This window comes from Protopterus annectens, chromosome 4.part0 (genome assembly GCF_019279795.1).
Source record: "Protopterus annectens isolate FY-2018-M chromosome 4.part0, PAN1.0, whole genome shotgun sequence".
Lineage (NCBI taxonomy): Eukaryota > Metazoa > Chordata > Ceratodontiformes > Protopteridae > Protopterus > Protopterus annectens.
The window spans coordinates 708,136,169-708,158,897 of NC_056733.1; the positions used below are offsets into that span (position 1 = coordinate 708,136,169).

General features: G+C 39.1%; 1 protein-coding gene across 1 annotated transcript in view; it reads right to left on the reverse strand.

The window, feature by feature from the left end:
* Positions 1-22,729, reverse strand: part of MMP11 (matrix metallopeptidase 11) — a 400,408-nt gene that overhangs the window by 17,878 nt on the left and 359,801 nt on the right. Inside the window, exon 7 of the mRNA XM_044068686.1 lies at positions 12,023-12,283. Within this exon, the coding sequence (XP_043924621.1) occupies positions 12,023-12,283 (261 nt within the window). The remainder of the gene's footprint in view (positions 1-12,022; positions 12,284-22,729) is intronic.

Consider the following 22,729-nt stretch of genomic DNA (forward strand, 5'->3'; position numbering starts at 1 on the left):
AGTAACTAGTTAGAAAACAACAATACCCCTAACTGGTGATATCTGAAGCCTTAGATTTCTGAATGAGCATGGAGTTACTGACAATGTCAGAGGCCTTTAATAAGTGAGCTTCTTTAGCATAGATTACTTTGAAAACATAGCCTCTGAGTTTTATTACAGCACATCCACTCCATATTTAAGGTAAAAACCTCGCTCAGGAGCAATATGGAATTTCTGTCCATCCTGAAAAGTAGTTAGATGTTAAAAGGCTATTTTTACTGCTATTTTTACCACCGTTTAGCGAAAGGCCATAGGAAGGAATAAACACTGTCTTTTGCACTCTGATATTTGAAGGAAAGTACAGTCTGTTTTTATACAAGTTACAGGCCTGACACTTGAGATTGCATCCATGTGTATGACTGTTACTGGTATCCACCCTATGCGGGACTTTCTCCTTTTTTTTCTTTTGGTATTATATTAGTATGCAGATATTTTTTGATGCTGACAGAGTGAAGCCTGAAGGCTAAAACAGAACAATTCTCATCACTTCTTTCACTAAGGGATCTGCCAGGGGTGGGGTGTATTTATTAATTTGCTAAGAATATTGATGATTGACAGCTTCAAAGAACTGTTAATATACTCGTTTGCATTATCCTTGTAGGATTCGTTGATGAAAGCTGCAGTATTCTAAAGGTGAGACATTGTGGATGCCCTGCCCTTCAGCAGCTGGTTAATTCACTTCCAGACTGTTTTGAGACTAGAAAAGGAAATACCAGTAATCTGCAGATTTTAGAAAAGCACAGGTTCCTCTCGCCTTGTTGCTGGGTTGTTTTGAGCCTTATGGTACCCATAGACTGAAAAAAAAATGAAGTGCTCACTGTGACAGAACCCTTGTACTACAGTTTCTCACCTGTAATACCTCCAAAACTGCTTGTTACATGTAATAAGATGGAGTAGTTTGAAAGAAGTTTTTTTCAGAGGGCAAGTCCCTAGGGATCTCCACTTAGGTTTGCAGATCAGTATGGAGTGAATTATAGTATTGAATGTCTGTGAAAAGACCATGACTAAAATGTTTTATCAAAATCAGATAAACAAGCCTGCATGCCCAAACCTTCTTACCAATGCCCACTCACTTTTTTGAAGAAGCTGTTTTTGAAGACGACGACATGAGTCACAATGACAAAATAGCAAGTGTGATTCTTATGGATACTGTGCTAAAATATAACTTCATTATGTTTGGCGGGGAAATTTATAAACAGAAAGCTGGGGTATCTATGGGGGCAGCGTGTGCCCCCACTTTTGCCAACATAGTACTGTCAAAATGGGAAGAGCAGTTCATCACCAATTGTAAGTACAAAGACCTATGGATACTGTACCATAGGTTTCTGGACGATATTGTCCTTTTTTGGATAGGGAGTGAGGCACAATTTTTGGAATTTATGGATTATATCAATTGTACTACTACATATTTGAGGTTCACCTACACTATTAGTATAGAATGTTTGAAGTATTTGGATATTGAATTATACAAAAATACAGGCAAATTTGAGAGTAAGGTGTATAGGAAGGAAACCTACGTAAATTCTTATTTACATTTCAATAGTGCCCACCCATACCACAGTAAAAAGAACATAGTTAAAGGACAATTTGTACGAGGTTCCCGAATGACTTCCAATGATATAGACTTTCAGGAAGAATGTACATTATTACATAAAATGTTCAGGGAACGTGGTTATCCAGAAGAATTTATAATGAAATTAAGAAAAGAAGTAGAGGATGGAAGGCTGGACAGATTTAAGCCCATATTAGGCAGGGGCAATGAAATGAAAACGAATACAGGGCCAACTGCAGAAGGTAAAAACAACAATGAGAACAATCAACTCAATTATAAGAGAAGTTTGGTGTTGGAATATAATAATTCCAATGCAAAATTAAGTGACATCTTTAAAAAAGAATGGAATAAATTCAGTTCTATAACGGACATTGATGAGATAACCAAAATGACACCCAAGATAGTATTCAAAAATCCACCTAACATAGGAAATATATTTGAAAGAAATAAGAAAAAAGAAAAGGAGGGCATTTACAGGAGATGGGGGACATACAAGTGTGGTAGATGTCATCAATGCCCACATATTGTTGACAGGTCGGAAATAAATATAGACAGTAGGAAAAAAAGAATTATAAGTAAGGATCATTATAATTGTGATAGTAGGGGGGTAGTGTATATAGCTATTTGTCAAATCTGCCAGTCTTTTTATGTTGGAAAGACTGAGAGGTGTCTTAAACGTAGAATTTACGAACATCATTATGACATCTCCAGGGCTAAAGTTACCAATGCATTATACAAACATAGCATTGGATGCACTGGAGCTAAATATGTATTTTTTGTGTTGGACCAGGTAAAACCTGACAGTAGGGGAGGATTATGGGAAGAAATCCTCGAAAATAGAGAACTATGGTGGCAGGTCTACCTGGATTCCAACAATAGCCCAGGAATGAATGATTTTTTGACTATAACTCCCCTTTTAAAAATAAGGGCAAATAAATTATAATGCAATTCCAACTATGGACACTTGAGGGCATATAAACACTGTGGATCCATAGGTTTCATTCATTATGTGTATATAGATATATATACATTTTTTATACCAATAGTGGTTTCAAACAATACAGTTTTTATAATCAGTTTTCGACTTTATAATATGAATTTGTAGCAAGTATTTATTTAGGAGCAGTTTATAGGAAAAATGGTGGTTTTAATATAGGAGTTTTTAACATAGGAGTTTTTAACAAAGCACGTAGCACTTTATGAAACTCATGAATATTCATGAATTACACGAAGTATAGAAATAATAGGTGTGTTTGAAATAAAATTCATCCAATCCAGTAGTTCTTAATCACTTCAATGGGGTATTTAAATGTGTTTATTGTGTTTTTATGTTGTCTGATGAAGTCTTTGGTGACGAAAACGCAGTTTGTTAAGTGTATTAAAGAGCGTTCATTCAATTGGAGGTTTCGCTGCTATTTTTTAAGTACTGCTGCTTTTTTCTAAGTATTGCTGCTATCTGGATGAGATCCTGCTGCTATCGTAATTTCTTTTCAAGTGACTGGTTTTTTTGGTGTAACATTGCGTGGATACTTACAAGCGGACCTGGGCACTTTTTTCACATTTATTGGTTGGTTTCGAGTGCCTACACCTTGTTTTTGGTTTTGGATGGAGTGAATTATAGTATTGAATGTCTGTGAAAAGACCATGACTAAAATGTTTTATCAAAATCAGATAAACAAGCCTGCATGCCCAAACCTTCTTACCAATGCCCACTCACTTCTAGACCTGATAATCACTACTGACCCCCCCCCAAAAAAAAATCATAAATAACAATTCACCCAGCTTCATTCTGTGACTACCAAGTTACTGCCTTCCAAATCAATATCCAAGCTCACAAGTTTCATACAAACTTGCTTCATTCAGGCTCCAGTCCACCGAAATATTTAAAAACCTGAAAAAAAAAATCATCTATCAACCTACAACTGGTCTCTTATAACTTAGCAGCAATAACTATAACTCAGACCCTTCTCCAACTCCAAGACAAATTATTCCCTCTTGCAAATCATCTTTTCAAAAATCACAAAAAACCTTGGATAACCAAAGAACTCAAATATATGTCTCAAACTAAAGAGCAACGCTTGATAAACTCGGAAGCAACACTGCTCTCCAGACAACTGAACAACCTTTATCTCCCTACACAACTTGGCCATACAAGCCATACATAGACATAAAGTCAGTTATATCAAAACCAAACATCTATCCCTTCAAGGGAAACCAAAACATGTTTGGCAAGAGATCACTCTACTCTCAGAATGTAAAACCCCAAACACTAGCCAGTTCTCTTAAGAGCTGCTTACAAGCTTAGATTTCCTTAAAGAATTCACTTATCTCCCAGATAACAACAAAGTTCACACCCCTGGATTCTACCTCCCCCATTCATTTTACCCCTTGACATAAAAAATATCAATGAAGGACACTGACCATTTATATGGCAACATTTCAATAAATGCTCTATCTAGTTCAAATAATCTTTTGGACTATTTACATGAAAACATTTCTATAAATGCTCCATCTGGTTCAAAGCATCTTTTTCCTGGTTTATCTTTCACTGCAAGAACTTTCTCAGCCTGCCTTTTCTTCACATCTATAAACCTTAAACTCCTCCTTGTTGTATCTTTCGGCTTTTCCCGGTTAGGGGTCGCCACAGCAGAACACCGGTCCGCTAATGATTGGCAGTAGATTTTTACGTACCGAATTGCCAGCTCTGACACACAACCTTCAAGGAAGGTACGCCCATTCACGCATGTCTCCACACAGAAGACGTTTTAGCTGAGAATCGAACAGGACAACGTCTTACTGTGAGGCGACAATGCTACCGCAGCACTACTATTTCAGTCAATCTCCATTATCCCTACTCTTGGTAAAAATCTAGAAAAAAATGCATATATAAAAATATATACAGCAACACCAACTTCTCTCAATAACAAATAATGGATTTTGGGTGGGCTGGAGTGCAATGGCTGCTTTATGGTACCTTACCAATGATATCCTTCTAAGCACAGATAGAGGCAATGTTACAGGGACTCTTTTTGCGGACGTAGCTAAGGCATGTGGCTTTACTGACCAGAAGCTGCTACTTCACTGCCTCCAAGACTCTGGCTTCAGTACTACAGATGTGGCCTGGTTCCATGACTTCCTAACCAATATGTTCTTCAAGGTCAAAATAGGTTTAGCTAGTGACCCGATTGTCTTTAGAAGCCTAGCCATTAAATCTCAGTATAACACTAGATGAGAGATGTAGTCTACTCCCAAGGTTTTTCTATCAAGGACTACACATGTCCAGAAGAGAAGCTGGGGCAATCCCTGGCTTAGATTTTTAATGGGTTAACTACCCATGTGGGCCATCTTGAACCTAGTCTACTCCATGTGAGAATAAAACCCTGCACCTCGTGTTTGCAAGGTAAACAACTTAACCATTATGCTAACCTTATAATTCAAATCCAACTTGAAGAAAATCTGGACTCTTCTAGCTAGTCATGGCTAATCAATAGACTATTTAACCCCACTAAAATAAAAACTGTGTTGCTTTGTACCACTGAGAAAGTGAAAAAAATTCCCCAAAATCCTTCAGTCACAGACCTTAATGGCACCCCAGTAGAAATGACTACATCCTTATATACCTCACTCTAGGGACAGACCAAACTGTAAATGTCTAAAACCATATAGAAAACAAAGGAAAAAAATAAGTCACTGCTTTTCTGACTAAGGAATATCTCTCCTTATCTAAACAGTCTTACAAAAGCAACTATAGGCAAAGGTGTCTTAGTAGCCCAACTCAAAAGCAGTCTTCCCCTCAAAACTACTGCCACTAGGAAAAACTGGTCTACTCTACAGTCTACTGAAAACAAAATCTGTCACGTTGTCTCAAATTCCCCGACTCACCATCACTGCTGCACCACCCTCACTAGAACTATATGACCCCTGTTTGCACACAAGGATCACACCTACCCCTAGGTTCTCTCATATTCAAATTCATGCAACCACACTCCTTCCTACCTCTTGCCTCCAAACTGCAAAAAAAAAAAAAGAAAAACACCCAAAAACCTCAGATACCTCTCTCCCTACCTACCCCCTCCCTCCAAATGCCTCATACCAAATTATATTGCACTGACGATTCTTTCTCCATTCTTGCACCAAAGCTGTGAGAATACCTCTTTTCCTACCTAAAGGAACTATCCACCTTTTCCACCATTGTAGTTCAGCTCAAAAAATATTCGCGTAACAAATCGGAATATACTTGCTTCACTACTGGCCACATCACCTATGCAGTTTTCTTATCCTCCTTCTATTTATGCAAATTACTTCTTCTAACAAATGCTCACCATTTGGCATATTGCCACAACATTTATAGCGTCATTCCTGGAAGTGTTTTACTCAATGTACACAATGTTTTCTTCTGGTGTTTAAGAGTTAAGAAACCAGATAAGGGTGTGGGGGGGTAGTGATGATGAAAAGCTTCGACTATTCTTCTAAGATATATGAATTATTATCAGATGAATCTACTTACAAATGGGTATCTAAAAATGAAATTAACATCGCTTACAATATGACTGATGTGATGTTGGAGGACTTATTATTACAAGGCTACATTTATAAAGTTACCTTCAGATATTTAAAGGTGTCCAAACCCTTGATTCCTGCCCTGTTTGGTATACAGAAAATACATAAAAAAAGAGGTGGATCCCCCTTTCAGACCAATAGTAGACAGCAAGGGGGTCGAAAATAGAACCATTAGGAAAATATATTGATAGACTATGTAAAAATGTATATATAAAGAATTCCTTATACATATTACGATACTCCTGGCACCTGTTGGAAAATATGAAGTCGATTAAGTACAATTAATCTTTTTTATCACTATAGATGTAATCAGGAGCGGCCCTAGGTCAACTGGTACCCTAGGCAAAAGGGTTCCACGATGCCCCCCCCCAACCACATTACCCACTGCTCCCATCCTGGTCTACCTACACTAGATAAATACTGGAAAAGCTCCCCTGCTAGACCGGCGCCCTAGGCAGCCGCCTAGTTGGCCTATGCCTAAGGCCAGCTATGGATGTAATCAATTTATACACTGTTATCCCCATCTAGAGAGATGGTATTTATTTAATGGGTTTTTAATCCAATAGGATTCTATTTCTGCAGTGGAGATTTTAGTAATTGATACTGCATTGGAAACAGTACTTACAAATAATTGTATTTACTTTGAGGGTGAATACTTTCACTAAACCTCAGGTGCTGCTATGGGAGCAATTTGCACTCTCATTTTTGCCAATGGAGTGCTTGCTGAATGGGAAAATGTTATATATTTAATTCTGAGTTTCACACTTTGATCCACATATATATTAGATTTTTGGACAATAATTTAATACTTTGGAAGAGCACTATTGAAGAATTAACTTCCTTTATTAAATATTTGGAGACAACTTCTAATTTTTTTTTTAATTTACATTTCAGTTTGATTATGACAAAATTAGCTATTTGGATATAAAGATAGGATTTTGAACAGGTTAACATCCACAATTTATAGAAAAAAGATGTTCTTGAATTCATATCTACATTTTGACAGTTGCCACCCCCTTCATCAAAAGAGGGGATTGTTAAAGGACAGGTGGTCTGTTTGTCGAGACTGATAAGTATGGATAAGAATTTTGAAAGAGAAATCCATTATCTGGTGTGCATGTTTAGAGATAGGGGTTATCCTGAGGACTCATTAAAGTCTGTTAAAGAAGAAATTTTTAAAGACAGGACAACTAGGTGTGCCCCCCCCTTTTATTGGAACACATTTATAGCCCCCTTTCTGGAAAGGAGTTTTCTATTTCTGAAATGGTTCAGACTAAAAATATGAAGTTACCATTTGTAGTTCCCTTCAACCAGGAAATTTCTAATTAAGTGGAAGCTTTCAAACAACTTTAGAATTTGGTATTCCCAAGAGATATGAAGGAATCTATTGGGGGCAACCTATGGTTGTTTATAGCAAATGTTCTAATGTAAAGAATTTGAGAGTCAAGTTTGGCCACTTTTTTATTAACTATGTTCATTGCACGGATAAGTGTGGAAGGTGTACATTTTGTAGGTTCATTCATGAGGGTCCATATCTATTAGTGGTGGATTTTTCTCAAAGTTTAACTTGTCCTGCTAAATGTGATTGCAACACCACCGTGTGGTTTATGTCACCACATGTAGTGGCTGTATGGCATTTTACGTAGGGAAAACAAATCAGAGATTCAGAGACCGTATGAGGGAACATATTTACGATATTAAAAACTGTCATTCTAATAATACCATGTATAGACATTCTATTACTTGCATGACTTTTAAGAAATTTAAATATTTTATTGTTGATCATATCATGAAATCCTCCAGGTGGGGTGATTGTGACAATGAGATGGAACTGAGAGAACCGATTGGCAACTGAGATTGAATGCTTGTCAACCCCCTGGACTCAACAATTTTGTATCCAGTATAAGTGTTCTGAACATTACAGCAAACAGATTGTGAAGTTATATTTTATATTTTACACCTGATATATATACATATATATTTTTACATAATTGTGAATTATGCCGTTTTGGAATTGAATTGAATTAAATTGTGTTATGATGTGTTATATACTATTATAGGTATATTAATATAGTTACAAAGTTATAAGTTTATATATTTATATAATATTTTACACAGTTCTTTGCATAGTTTTTAATTATATTTTAGTTGAAGGTTAGTTTATATGTTTTAAAATGTGATCTCCTTTGGTTTAATTTTTGTATTCACATTTATATGTATGATTTATGTATTAACTCATCAACTTATTAACTAATTAAGGATTTTATTAGATGGGTTTTGATTGGAAGTTTAGTGTTTTAATAAAACTTGGAGCTGGCTTCTGTAACTCTAATGAAGTCCTGTTTAATGTGGAACAAAAGCGCTTTGTTGTGTAATAAAGTGTTTTTGTCTGTCTAAGGAGCTGACAGTATCAGTTTTTAGATATATTACATTTTTCAAGATTGTTTTAATACAGGCATTTCAGTGCTGATTTATTATGTGTGTGTGTGTGTGTGTGTGTGTGTGTGTGTGTGTGTGTGTGTGTGTGTGTGTGTCCAGTGCTTTACTTTGTATAAGATAGTAAGCTAACATGTGGTTCCAATAATGCAGACAAGTCCCAGTTTCATTTTATATGACCAATATTTGCAGCACATATTTTAAAAATGGACCTACTACAGATGCTCATCTGCCATATGCTTACAACACACTTGCTCACTGTTCCTTGCTCGAAAAGGTGAGTACTCAAACTCCCACTAACTTGATCTCCCGTAACTGCTTAATGTATGCAACATCCTATCCTATAAAACTGTACAGCCCTACTAGAGCCCTAAATCTAACCTTAAAGCTCCCTTACCACTCCCTAACCCTAAAACTCCTCTTCTCTTCCCAAAGCCTAAACCCTCTTCCTGGTTCTTAATCCCTTCTCAATCCCTAAATTTGCAGCTCCCTCCTTGGTCCCTAAACCTAAAATCCACTTATCACTCCTTATGCCTAAGACTCCCTTCTCGCTTCCTAACCCTAAAATTCCCATAAAACTCCCTTCCCAATGATGGCCTAATGTACATCCTACCTCCTCCCACTCTCGCAGCATGGCTGACACACTTGTCTCACTCAAACCTGAATAATATGTTTGGGTACCACGGTTGCCACACTTACCCCACTCAAACCTGAATAATGTGTTTGGGTACCATGGCTGTCACACTTACCTCACTCAAACCTGAATAATGTGCTTGGGTACCATGGCTGCCACACCTACCTTACTCAAACCTGAATAATGTGTTTGAGTACCACGACTGCCACACTTATCTCACTCAAACCTAAATAAGATATTTGGGTACCATGGTTGCCACACTTACCTCACTCAAACCTGAATAATGTGTTTGGGTACCACGGCTGCCACACTTACCTCACTCAAACCTGAATAATGTGTTTGAGTACCACGACTGCCACACTTTGTATGATAGTATTTATCATGTACTTTCTACATGATAAATACTTTGCAGCTACATCTTTAATGAACCACTTTCACTTTTTTTGATTTAACTGCTTGTTTCCAACAAAAGCTTGTTGTCCCTATAACAGCATTTCTAACATTTCTCTGCTGTTTTCTCATCACATCTTCTGTGCTATTTGTTTATTTGTTTTTAATTTGTTAAGCATTTGGGTGGGCTGCTCTAATGACCCTTTTCAGCTACAACCTGGGCCAGAATAAAAAACAAAGTCAACAACTAGAAGCAGTGAACAGTTAACATACATTCATGGAACGTATTGTAAATTACACAATTTACACAGTACAAAGCTGTGAGTATTGCAAAAACAGTATGATTATTAAAACAGCATGCATAGTAAATATAGCAAAAGTAGGCACTGCATGCCTGAAATGATTTTAAATTGGAAGATTGAAGCCGACCTACTAACAGTAAGCTATGTAACATATACAAAATGCGTCAGTTTCTAGTAAATAAAAGAGTTTGAGTGAAACCACATTCTCATTTAGTTGGAGATGAGCTTTTCTAATGTTCTGAGCTTTTGGCTTTAGACAGTTCTTTGTCTAAATGTGTGTTGTCAACCTTACTGTAATCAGTGGCTACCAAATGGTTACTAACTTCGAGGTGTGAAACTCCCAGGTGGAATAACCTCAATTAATGTTCCATTTCATAGGTTCATAGGTGTTTACTAGGCTAATAATCACAAGGGCCTTTTTAAGCCTAGCCGTCCATCCCACATCTCTGACAAGTTCTGATACCCTTAATAAGTGTAAGCAGGGGACTGGGAGATGAAACATTTACAGATTGCCTGTGTCCATTAGAGACATCGATGCCAAACCAGGGATACATTTCTGGTTCCCCATCCAATTGTCCAAGTTGCACTTGAATTGGGTTAGAGGGGAACTCTGCTTCACATGGATGGGGAGCCTGTTCCATAGACAGGGTAGTCTCTGGGATACATAGCTGTCTCTCCAGCAGGTCCTATTTATATCACAGGCAAGGGTTAAGTCTTTAGAATGGGTAATTCTGTTGCTGTTTGTTTTATGGATATGCAGGAAGTCCATCAGAGTGGGGTCTGACAATGCCCTGCATGTCAGGCATAGATCTCCCTCAAAAGCCTTTAGGAGACAGAATACAGGGATAGGGCCTTGAGACGGTTTGCAGAGGACATTTTATTTATGCCCTATATTCTTTTAGTGAGGAACCAGTGTGGGCGTTCCAATTGCTGGATATGCCTGGTTAGGTACATATCAAAAGGGGAATTGTACTCAATAACAGGTCTGATGTATGCCAAATACAGTGGAACAATAACATCCTGTTACTTCTATGGACTGTTTTATTTCACATGTTGACCTACAGCTGTAGTTCTCATGGTGCTGGATGTGTTAATGCCATAATATCAAAGCACCCATCATACAAAAAATACTAGTTCTGGCAGCGCCTTACATGGACATCAGGTGTCATGCATATCCAACAATTGGAACATCCACAGTGGTTCTTCACTAAAAGAATACAGGACATAAATAAAATGTCCTCTGCATACCATATGAAGGCCCTGTTCCTATTCTGTCTCCTACAGGCTTTTGAGGGGAGATCCTTACTGTCCATCCTTTTACAGATTACCCATTTTACTCACCCCCATTTATACTCCATACTTCTAATTATCAGTTTATCTGTCTGCAGGTTTGTCTCCCTAACTACTCATGTACTTTAGGGGAAGGGCACTGCTTTCTCTTTGATAATTTTCAGTGACTTCCTACTTCCTTAATTTAAAAGGTTGCCACAAAGACTATTAAACTGATCACCTAAGATTCAATCATGAACAAATGCAGGCCATTATGCACATATAAACATGTTTTTTTTTCAGGGAGACCCCTACCTCAATGAAGTCCAAATGCCTCAAATGCCTCAAAACCCCATGGTGCAGGACATCCAAGACACACCTATGAAACATATACTGCATTTGACAAAGCTGTCTTATGCTACCTGTTGAAGCATCCCTCTCAGTGTCATCACTTAATCTGATGATGTAACACTCAGCTTCCTACCTCATACAGCTGTTTCTCTGATTCCAAACGTTCAGTCTCTAAGCTCCTCAGTCATATTACTAGGCAGTCGAGCACGTCACCTCGTCTGCCTTGTCTATGTCTGCACCTCTAAGGAATCCCCACCAGTAGCTGTTTCCAATACTTTAAATTACTCTTTAATCAGGTAACACTTTTAGAAGGCTGATGTAATACACCAAGAATCAGTTGTCTTCACCCATTAGCATGTTGCTCCAGACAGCTATAGTTGTTTGCTTGTTTATTTGTTTATTAAATGGGTAGGATGGTTGGCCCCTGTAATGGGCTTGTAGTTTGATCCTTCATTGTTATTTTTGTTAGTTTTTAAAACAGTTAGTTACCTTGTTTATTTTCAAAAACTGCATCAATATTCGGGGGAATTCCTCTCCAGTCTGCCATGCTGCGGGGATGGACATTTTCTATATGGTTTGTATGAGTACTGAAACGCCAGTAGCCCCCATCCTTGAAAAAATAAATCTTCTTAGCTTTCTCTGGGCCTAGCATAACAGCTGCACGGATGTCATTATTTGGAAGTCCTAGGTGGGTGACCATTGCGGGTCCAGACACTCTCTTCTCTCCATCGTAGACCCAGTACCTAGAGCCTAGAACAAAATAAAATTTCTAGTTAAACAACAGCAATAAAATTAAAAAGCAATATTCTTCAGTGAGGAATAATAGGACAGCCTGCTTCTTAAAAGAATGTTCTGCAAATGAAATACATGAGGTTTCTGGAGGAACAGACAGTTTAGCTTAGTAAGGTTTATCAAAAAGAACACATTTTTTATCAAAAAGAAAAATTTTATTCTGCTTTTACTGTATTTGTGTTTCTTCCTACTTTATTTTGCTTTTGTGTCATCTTAAAAGTACTCAATTGTATTTATTACTGCTCGGTGTAACTCATTCTAAGCCTTTTAGTTTAAGCACTTGGGCTTCAGACCAGTTGTTTTACATTAAGAAGGTTTGTGGTCTGCACTGTAGTGGCAGAACAGGTAGCTTACATCCTTCTAAGTTGGGAACTGCTGATTGAGGGCTCAGTGTCTGTTATTCTAAAAGTGTATTAATTCTAGTTTAAGCACTTGGGCTTTAGGCCAGTTATTTTACATTAAGAGGGTTCGTGGTCTGCACTCTTGTGGGAGGAGAGGCTGGACTCTGCCCTTCTGAGCTGGGAATTTCTGGTTAAAGGCTTATAGTGCCTGCATATTTGAACTGCTTCTTACTGAAACTGGTACACCTTGTTTGCTGTAGCATAGACTAGATCCAGGCCTGCTGAATCTAGCTTTGTTTGTATAACTTGAGTACTAATCCAGGCATTCTTTAAAGTATTCAATTGTATTTATTACTGCTTGGTAGTAACTTGATTAGAGTGTAGCTATCATTCTAAGTCTTTTGGATTAAGCACTTGGGCTTCAGACCAGTTGTTTTAGATTAGGAAGGTTTGTGGCCGGCACTGTGGTGGCAGGACAGGTAGCTTACATCCTTCTAAGTTGGGAATTGCTGATTGAGGGCTCATTGTCTGTTATTCTAAAAGTGTATTAATTCTAGTTTAAGCACTTGGGCTTCAGGCTAGTTATTTTACATTAAGAGGGTTCGTGGTCTGCACTCTTGTGGGAGGAAAGGCTGGACTCTGCCCTTCTGAGCTGGGAATTTCTGGTTAAAGGCTTATAGTGCCTGCATATTTGAACTGCTTCTTACTGAAATTGGTACACCTTGTTTGCTGTAGCATAGACTAGATCCAGGCCTGCTGAATCTAGCTTTGTTTGTATAACTTGAGCACTAATCCAGGCATTCTTTAAAGTATTCAATTGCATTTATTACTGCTTGGTAGTAACTTGATTAGAGTGTAGCTATCATTCTAAGTCTTTTGGATTAAGCACTTGGGCTTCAGACCAGTTGTTTTACATTAGGAAGGTTTGTGGCCTGCACTGTGGTGGCAGGACAGGTAGCTTACATCCTTCTAAGTTGGGAACTGCTGATTGAGGGCTCATTGTCTGTTATTCTAAAAGTGTATTAGTTCTGGTTTAAGCACTTGGGCTTCAGGCCAGTTATTTTACATTAAGAAGGTTCGTGGTCTGCACTCTTGTGGGAGGAGAGGCTGGACTCCGCCCTTCTGAGCTGGGAATTTCTGGTTAAAGGCTTATAGTGCCTGCATATTTGAACTGTTTCTTATTGAAATTGGTACACCTTGTTTGCTGTAGCATAGACTAGATCCAGGCCTGTTGAATCTAGCTTTGTTTGTATGCTTGTTGTTTGTTTGCTTGTTATTTCCCTGAAACTCTAATTCTACCTAAAACGCAGCTTTTCAGCACTTCTGTGGATCCCTAGTGATATCTGCATTGCTTACTGTACTTATTTCCTTGTTTCACTTGAAAGAAAGTTACTGTTTGTTGTTTTTGCACTTAAGTTACCTGTAACACATTGCATTTAAGTTACCTGGCACTTGCTCACTAAGTCAGCACTAAAAAATTAAAAGCACTACACCCTCATAAACTCCCCTTGAGTACCTTGTGCCCCATTGACCTTTTTTTCAATTATAAAGGAATTCCCTATACTATTCCAGCATGTCCAAAGGTCAGTTGTCAATCTCCTCTCCGGTCCAGCTGGTGAATCTGGGAATCTTGAGGCAATGTTACAACTGCCTCATGTACACAGACAACCCTCTCCTCCTCCCAACAAATTCCAACACATGTGAGAGATGCAACCATATAGCCAAACTGGAGGCTAAGCTCTCTCAACTCAGTACTGGCGTAACCAGTCAGGAGGAGAAGGAAACCATACTCACTACAATTCCAGTCTCACATAGACCTACCACGACAGCAAACCAAGCACATAAACACACAAAAACATGCTCGAAGGTTCTAAATAAAAATCTGCCTAAGCAGCAGAGACATCCAAAGCAGACACCCAAGCAACCGCTACCCCAAAACAAAACACGTGCAACACATAGCTCACAAAGCCAGTGTGCCGAACAATCACAGCCCTTAAGGCTAAACAACACACCTGATACACTTGTAATAGGTGACTCTATCATCAGGCACACTGACGTCCCGCTCACCAGGCTGAACAAGGAGAAGGTCATGGTGAGCTGCCTGTCGGGCGCTAGGATCCACCACATAACACAAGCACTCAGGTCACTCAAAGGCAAGTACAAATATGACTCAGTCATTGTCCATGCTGGTGTGAATGGCCTGAGACATATCTCCCTGGACTACATGAAAAGAGACATAGAGGAGCTCTCTGAGCATGTAGCCCAGTCCGGTATGACCCTGACCTTGAGTAGCATCTTACCCTCACCAAGAATGATGCCACAATATGAAGACAAGATGATCAATTTCAACAACTGGCTTAAGTATTGGTGTCATTCAAAGGGGATCCAATGCCTGTCAGCCTGGGATGACATGCTCGACAAGCCACAATGCTTCGCTAGGGACGGCTTGCACCTGTCACCCCTGGGCTTTCGGATATTGGCAAAGGCTCTTGCTACCCCCATAGTGCCTTTTTAGGCAAGGCTCAAAAGACAAACCTACCTCCATAGGTATCACAAGGAATAAGAAACTAAGAGTAATGCTACTCAACGCCAGAAGTCTAAACCTCAAGATGCATGCACTCAAAACTCTCCTTAGCATGGAGAACATCGATATCTGTGCAGTAACAGAAACCTGGTTCAAGGCTCCCGAGAGCACCCCAGCACTACCAGGTTATACCTCATACCATGCTTTTCAGCCCCAAACTTGGACTGAACCACAAAAGGAGGGGGAGTACCAATATTCGCCAAAGATACCCACACCTCCAGGTTGGTGGCACAGCACGAAGCATCAGAGACTATCCATGTGCAACTAACAGTGGGTAAAACTGCCTTCAAGTTTATAGCCTGCTACAGACCACCCTCCCAAACCGAGGAACCCCACTCGGCCTTCCTGAGAACACTGGAAAATATGAAGGTCTCTCCAAACACCATTATATTGGGCGACTTCAACTACCCAAACATAGACTGGTAGCATTACTCTAGCTCTAACACCCTAGCCCAAAGGTTCCTAGAATTTATAAACTCAAATGCTATGGAACAACCTGTTACCACTCCCACAAGAGGGGAAAACATACTGGACTTGATCATCACCAACATGGGGACTCTATGCTCCAGACCAGAAGTGTATCCATCACTGGTAAGATCAGACCATAAACTAATCTCACTGGATATTCACATCCCGACCCCAGCCCCTGCCCAGAAAACCACAGTGAAAAACTTCTCTAAAGCAAATTTCACACTCCTCAAAACCGAGGTGGAATCCTTCAAAGTCCCCGTGCCTGTGGAAAATACGGTCCAGACCGCAGAATCCTTTATAAACGCATTCTATGAACACCTTCAGGAAAGCATGGATCATGCAATCCCAAATAAAACCAAGACCCAATCCTCCAAAGGCAGACATCCTGAATGGTGGACCCCAGCCATAAACAAACTATACAATAGAAGGAGGAAGCTACAAGACAATAGAGCAAAATCCCAAAAAGGGAAGGCATCTCTGATCAGTATTAGCAAAAAACTACGGGCACTCATAAAATCGTCTAAGGCCAGCTTCGAGAGAAAAATTGCACAGGACACTAAGGATAATCACAAGGCTTTCTTTAGTTATGTTAGGAACCTGGGTGGGAATTCCCAGATATGCTCAGAATTAGTCCAAAATGACAAAAAATACACCAAACCCACAGACATTGCCAACATCCTAGCTGACAGGTTCAGTGCAAACCCCCTCCCCACCAAAAGGGCAAATATCTATCCCAGCAGAGTGCTGCCCCCCTGACATCTCAGATGCTCAGGTAAGAGCCGCCCTCTCCAAAGCATAAAACACAGCATCAATGGGACCAGACGGTGTCCTGGGCTGCGTCCTACATGAACTCCAAGAAGAGCTAAACCCAAACATAAAACTACTGTTCAATCTCAGCCTTACTACAGGATATGTACCCAAAGAGTGGTGTACAGCAACAGTGGTCCCTCTCCACAAAGGTGGTGCCTCAACGTATCCTGGAAACTGTCGCCCATAAGCCTGACTAGCTTGGTCTGCAAAGTTATGGAAAGGATCATCATGGACCTCATAAATAAAGATATTGGGGACCTACAGACACTGGATCCTACCCAGTTCGGCTTTGTTAAGGGCAGATCCTGCCTCTTAAACCTTGTCGATTTCTTTGAAACAGTCACCAAGGCCATTGACGAGGGGAAGGTGGTCCACACAGCCTACCTGGACCTCGCAAAATAATTCGATACAATACCCCACTCGGGCATTACAGATAAGCTCACCAACTTAAATATAAACCCCTATGTCACTAGATGGGTTGCAAACTGGCTCAAGGACAGAACCCACATGGTTAGAATTGCTGGAGCCATGTCAGACTCCAAACCAGTTACAAGTGGCGTCCCACAAGGCTCAGTCCTGGGACCTCTCTTGTTCGGTATATATTTCTCGGAGGTACAGGCCAACACGGAAGGACTGTGGCTGACCAAGTTCGCAGATGACTGCAAACTGGGCACCATAATCGACTATCCAGCTGACACAAGCATCCTCCAAAAGGGCCTCATAGAAACAGACAACTGGTGCCAGAGCCATGGCCTCAAGCTAAACGCCAAAAAGTGTATAGTCATTCCCTTTGGCAAAAACAAAGTGCCCACAAATTACCACATAGGTGGTAATCCATTAAGTACAGAAGAAGTAATTAGGAACCTGGGGACCCAAGTTGATAACAATCTCTCATTTGACAACCACGTGGCCAAAGTGGTTAGAAAAACATTTTACATAGCCCACCTAATCATGAAGGGATTCACATCTAGATCAGGGGAGGTCATCATGCCTCTTTACTCATCCCTCATCAGGCCCATAATTGAGTACAATGCCCCTTTTGGGATGTACCTTACCAGACACCTGCAGCAACTGGAAAGACCCCATCAAGAGGATCAAAGGGCTCAAACAGATGCCATATGCTGCCCGGTTAAAGAAACTCCAGCTCTACTCAGTGGCATACCCCCTGCTCAGAGGCGATCTGTGCCTGACGTATAAAGTCATGTCCAACCCGGAGTTAATGGACATGCTGCACCTCAGAAAATCCAAATCCCATCGAGCTACGTGCTCGAGAGACTTGAACCTCAGCATTGAAATAAATAGGACATGCTGGAGGGACAGATTCATAACCCAGAGGCTCCCTTCACTCTGGAATAAAATCCCAGTCCAGGTTAGGCAGAGTCCCTCATTGACTCTCTTCAAGAGGAATCTTGATGAGTGGATGGGAGATCGTAGGTTTACCCGGGTATCACTTCTGTGTCACTGTTAGACAGAGGCACAGTATACTAACCTCGAAAAAGGGCATAGCAAAATTTATTTAAAATGGGTGGCGAAAGCCAAACACACTCTGGCTAGGCTTATAAATGCACTAGGGCAGATAGCCTAGTATGAACCTATGAACCTATGAACATTTAAACTATGCAAATCTATCACCAAAGTAATTTACTTATGCACATGTGCCTATCTATCAAACAGCTAATCCTTAGTATGAGAGCTAGGGGGCTGTCACAATTTATATACGTATCTAGACAGACAACAAATATACTCACAGAAATAAATTAGTAGATCTAATTCTGTCTCTGTGCCTGTAAATTCATCTGGTTTTGCACAAACCATTTGTCTAGAACAGAATGCTCCAATCTAGCTTACACCTGGTACTGGTATTTAGACCCACATGACACCAGCACAGTTGGATTTCCAGGAACTAATACAGAAAAAAACTTTCACTCAGTCTACTAGGTTCCATGACCTTGCATAATGTACAGCAGCTTACACTACCACTCCGTTTATAAATTATTACAAAAGAGGAACCTTTCCCACAAAAGGAGACTCTTTAGGCCTTTCTTACATCTTTTTATAGGGAGTACCCCTAATATAAAAATCACAAAAATATGGTTTGGTTATGAAGACATCCTGCTCTGTTTATCCTTCCTAGCTCTCTAGGCCAACACTGCACTCTGTTATGTAGTGTGCAGTTTATCTTTAGACATACCTATAAAGCTACTGTACATGTGGGATGTCATGTGGTTCTGACTTTCCTTTCAATTGCTACCATGTTAGTAAACAGCGCAGGCACATTCAAACTGTCTCTGTCTCTGGTGCCTGTATCTTGCAATCAAATCTGAAATGCTTTGTTATGAAAAATGAACATAACTTCACATGGTGTCAGAATGAGGTACAGCATTTACTGAAAAAAAAACTTTCACAAAGATTTGTACTGTCAGTGGTACAGCAGGTAGTGCAGTCCCCTTTGGTTTAGAAGGCTTTGTGTTTTATTCGCATACCGCATAGACCGACTGCTGACTCTGCAGTCCAGCATAAGGGTGGGGGAGGTGCTGCACTCCTGAGTGTGCGTCCTTTGGATGATGTGTTAAACTGATGCCCTATCTGATTGAGTTGGTGGTAGCTTAGGTGGATGTAATAGACCTCATGGCACCAATCAAAATGAGTAGGGGAGGATCCCCAGTACCCTGGTCAAATATCCTCCTGCAGTATAAATACCACCTCAAATCTCACTTGAAAAGAGGCTACTAGCCTAGTGGGACTAACCTAGTCAACAAAAGGATAAATAAATAAAAAAAATAAATAAATACATTTTGGCCAAATGTACCAAGCAAGTATCTGAAGGGCTTTTCTTTTACTTTTTGACAATCTGACAGCAGGAATGAAAAAAAAATTACCGCTACACTTCTGGGAGAATTTAGTTGCTCAACTGAACATATCTTGAAAGCAAATGATCATGAAAATGAGAAAATAACTTTCATTAACTGCAAATCTGACAATCTAGAAACTCAGTGAATGAAAATGGTGCCAAACGGGCATATCTAACTAATGAGCAGTAGTTTTGAAAAAGAAAATGAAATAAGCCATAATTCAGCATAAGAAGACAGATGTAAAACTTGTGACAACAAATAAAATCCTTTCAAACTCAATCAACATTCTTGAGTTTTTGCTATTCTAAAGCTTAACCACAACCTTCTTTGATATACATCAGAATCAGTCATCATTGTATCCATGTTACCACTAAGTCAACCAGAGCACTGGAATGTTACAGCAGTTTGGCCAAAAACTGCAAATAATGGGTGAAGAAATCTGGTCTTTGCAGTGGTTCCTTCCAGTACAGCTGGAAGAAGCAAAGAGACAAAATTGCAACTTTTCTTTACCTAACCGTAAACAAAGGAATTAAGGGATTCTATACACTTGATTTTGCCATAGAACAACAGATTGATTTGGATGTAATTAAAGACAAGTTTAAGAAGTAATATCAGCTGCAAAACAGCTTGCCATATATTTGCAAATTGTTTTTCACAAGAAATCAAGGATCACAAGATTTTGTTGATGCCTATGAGACTGAATTAAAGCATGCAGCAAAAGAATAGTTTGGTAAGCTGCATGCTTCATCTATGAGGGACAGAAATTGTCTACAGTATTAAAAGTCAAAAACCACAAATTCCCCAGTAGGACTAGTAGACACAAGTTTATTTTCCAGGTTAAGTGCTTTCATCAAAGTAAAATTGACTTCCACAGAACAATATACAAACAGTCATGTGGATTTAAATATATTACACTGTCACAGGATAGGTGAGAAATCCCACCACTCAAACAAAAGATCTCTTGAATAAATTAATACCTTAAAGGCATACACTATAAACACTAAAAATACAATAAAATACATTTCTGTGAAGAAATTGTATAAAATTAAACCCTTTCCGCTCTTTCTTTTAACGCAGGCAAAATAGATATAAAATCATTTAATCCTGGACACAGATTAGCTGCCAAACAAAGCTGCCACATCAGTTCCCTCTTGTTTAAAGTGTTTTTCCAGTTGCCACCCCTGGCGTTTTTTTCAATGGTATCTAATATCCCAAACTTAAATTAACACATATTTTACTGTGCCTAAATAAGGCATTGGTTTCTTTGGAATTCTTAATGTCATATAAGTGTTCATATATCCTGGACCTGAGAGCCCTCTCAGTTTTCCCAACATAAAACCCCGGGAAGAAATTACACTTTGCCAGATAAACTATTTTGCTAGTCTGACAGTTACCTTTTTTTGAAAAACACTGTGTCCTGGTTGATATTATCAAGTTGCAAACTAGCAGTCGAAAATATATATCTACACTGTGTACAACCACAGGCTTTGGTGAATTCATTCATTTTTTCACTACTATTATTCATGTTACCCTCCAAGGTAACTTTCAAGTTGCGGCCCACTTTAGTACAAAAAATAGGCTGTTCACCCAATGCTTGTAAAATATTAGGGTCAACCCTAAAAATGTTCCAATTCTTACAAAGTATATTTCTGATGTCATTGCAATGTGTACTATATTGCACCACACATGCCTGGGAGAAGTTATGAGTAGAACTCTCTGTTGTTTCACAATTTTTGGTTTTAGAAAGACCTCTGCCTAGTAGAGGTTCATATTTAGAACCCCACTCTCTCAAAATCTCTTGTAAAATACCCTCTACAAATTCTAGTGGATAATCTCTCTCCAGAAACATGTTCCTCAGGTCACTGAATTCCTTAATGACATTCTCAAGATGGGAAGTCATTCTAGAAATTCTGATTGCCTGTCCCTTGACAATACTTTTTTCTGGTATAGTGGGTGGTGACTTGGGAAATGGAGGTAGGAATTACAAAACATTTTCTTTCTATAAAACAACACACATCTTTAGTGATGGTGGTATCAAGATAGTGAATTTCTTTCTCATTACACTCATAGGTAAATTTCAAATAATGGGTAGTGCCATTTAGATATTCAACAAAACCAGCAATGCTTTCCTTGGTACCCTTCCATAAAATAAAAATATCGTCCAGGTACCTGCTGTAAAACAAGATATCCAAATGAAACCTACTTTCAAAAATAAACTCTTTCTCCCACCCTAATAAAACAAGGTTTGCATAAACAGGGGCACATGCTGCCCCCATAGCAACCCCTTTGGTTTGTTGGAAATATTGCCCTTCAAAAAAATATAGTTGTTATCTAAAAGCAAGGCCATAATTTCACAAACAAGCTGTACACGCTCTGGAGATAAACTAGAATGATCAAACAGCATTTTTTCAAAATAATCCAAACCTTCCTCTCTAGGAATACGGAGAATAAATCTTATACATCTATTGTCAAAAAAATCAGATCAAGATTCCATAAATCTTGCTTAATCTGTTCCAGAAAGTCCCAAGAATCTTTCACAAGATGTGGCATACTCTCAACTACATGCTTAACCATCTGATCCACAAAGACTGCCAAATTGTGTGTTTTAGACCCCCCTGCTGCCACAATAGGCCTAAATGGGGGTGACAAAACATCTATGTGGATCTTAGGGATGCCAAATATACTTGGTACCTTGGGAAAATTATTTAATAGAAAAGAGTAAACTTCCTGACTGATCCTTTGTTCTAGTAAATATTCTTCCAAAAACCCATCAATACGCCAGTAGGAAATATTAATCTGATTCTTGGATACCTGCAAATAGCTTTCCTCCTGAAACAAAATACCTTGAATAAGATTTTTATAGTCTTCACTGTTGAAAATTACGACCCCCCTCCCTTGTCTGGGGTCATTATGCAGATACTTCTGTCATGTTTTAAAGAAAAAAGTAGTTCTTTCTCTTTAGAACTCAAATTGAAATGGAACTTCTTGTTATTAGCCCAAAGTTGGTACAACTCTTGTTTAACCACATTCTCAAAACTAGCTACCAAAGGGTGCAAGGGAGGGTTGAACACACTATTTTTTCTCAAGGACATATATTTATGCTCAGTATTACCAATATTGTTTTTAGGAAACAGCAGTCGAAAATTAATTTTCCTAGTAAACAGGTGAATATCAAGTAATACTTTTGCTATATCTCGTGTCTTAGCAGGAACAAATTTAAACCCTTTAGAAAAAAGTGAGAAATATTCTTCAGAAATAACTCTGTCTGTATAGTTGTAAACATTAAATCCTTTAGAGGTACAGACAATATCAGAATGGAAGGAATTCCCATCTAATACCTGCTCCT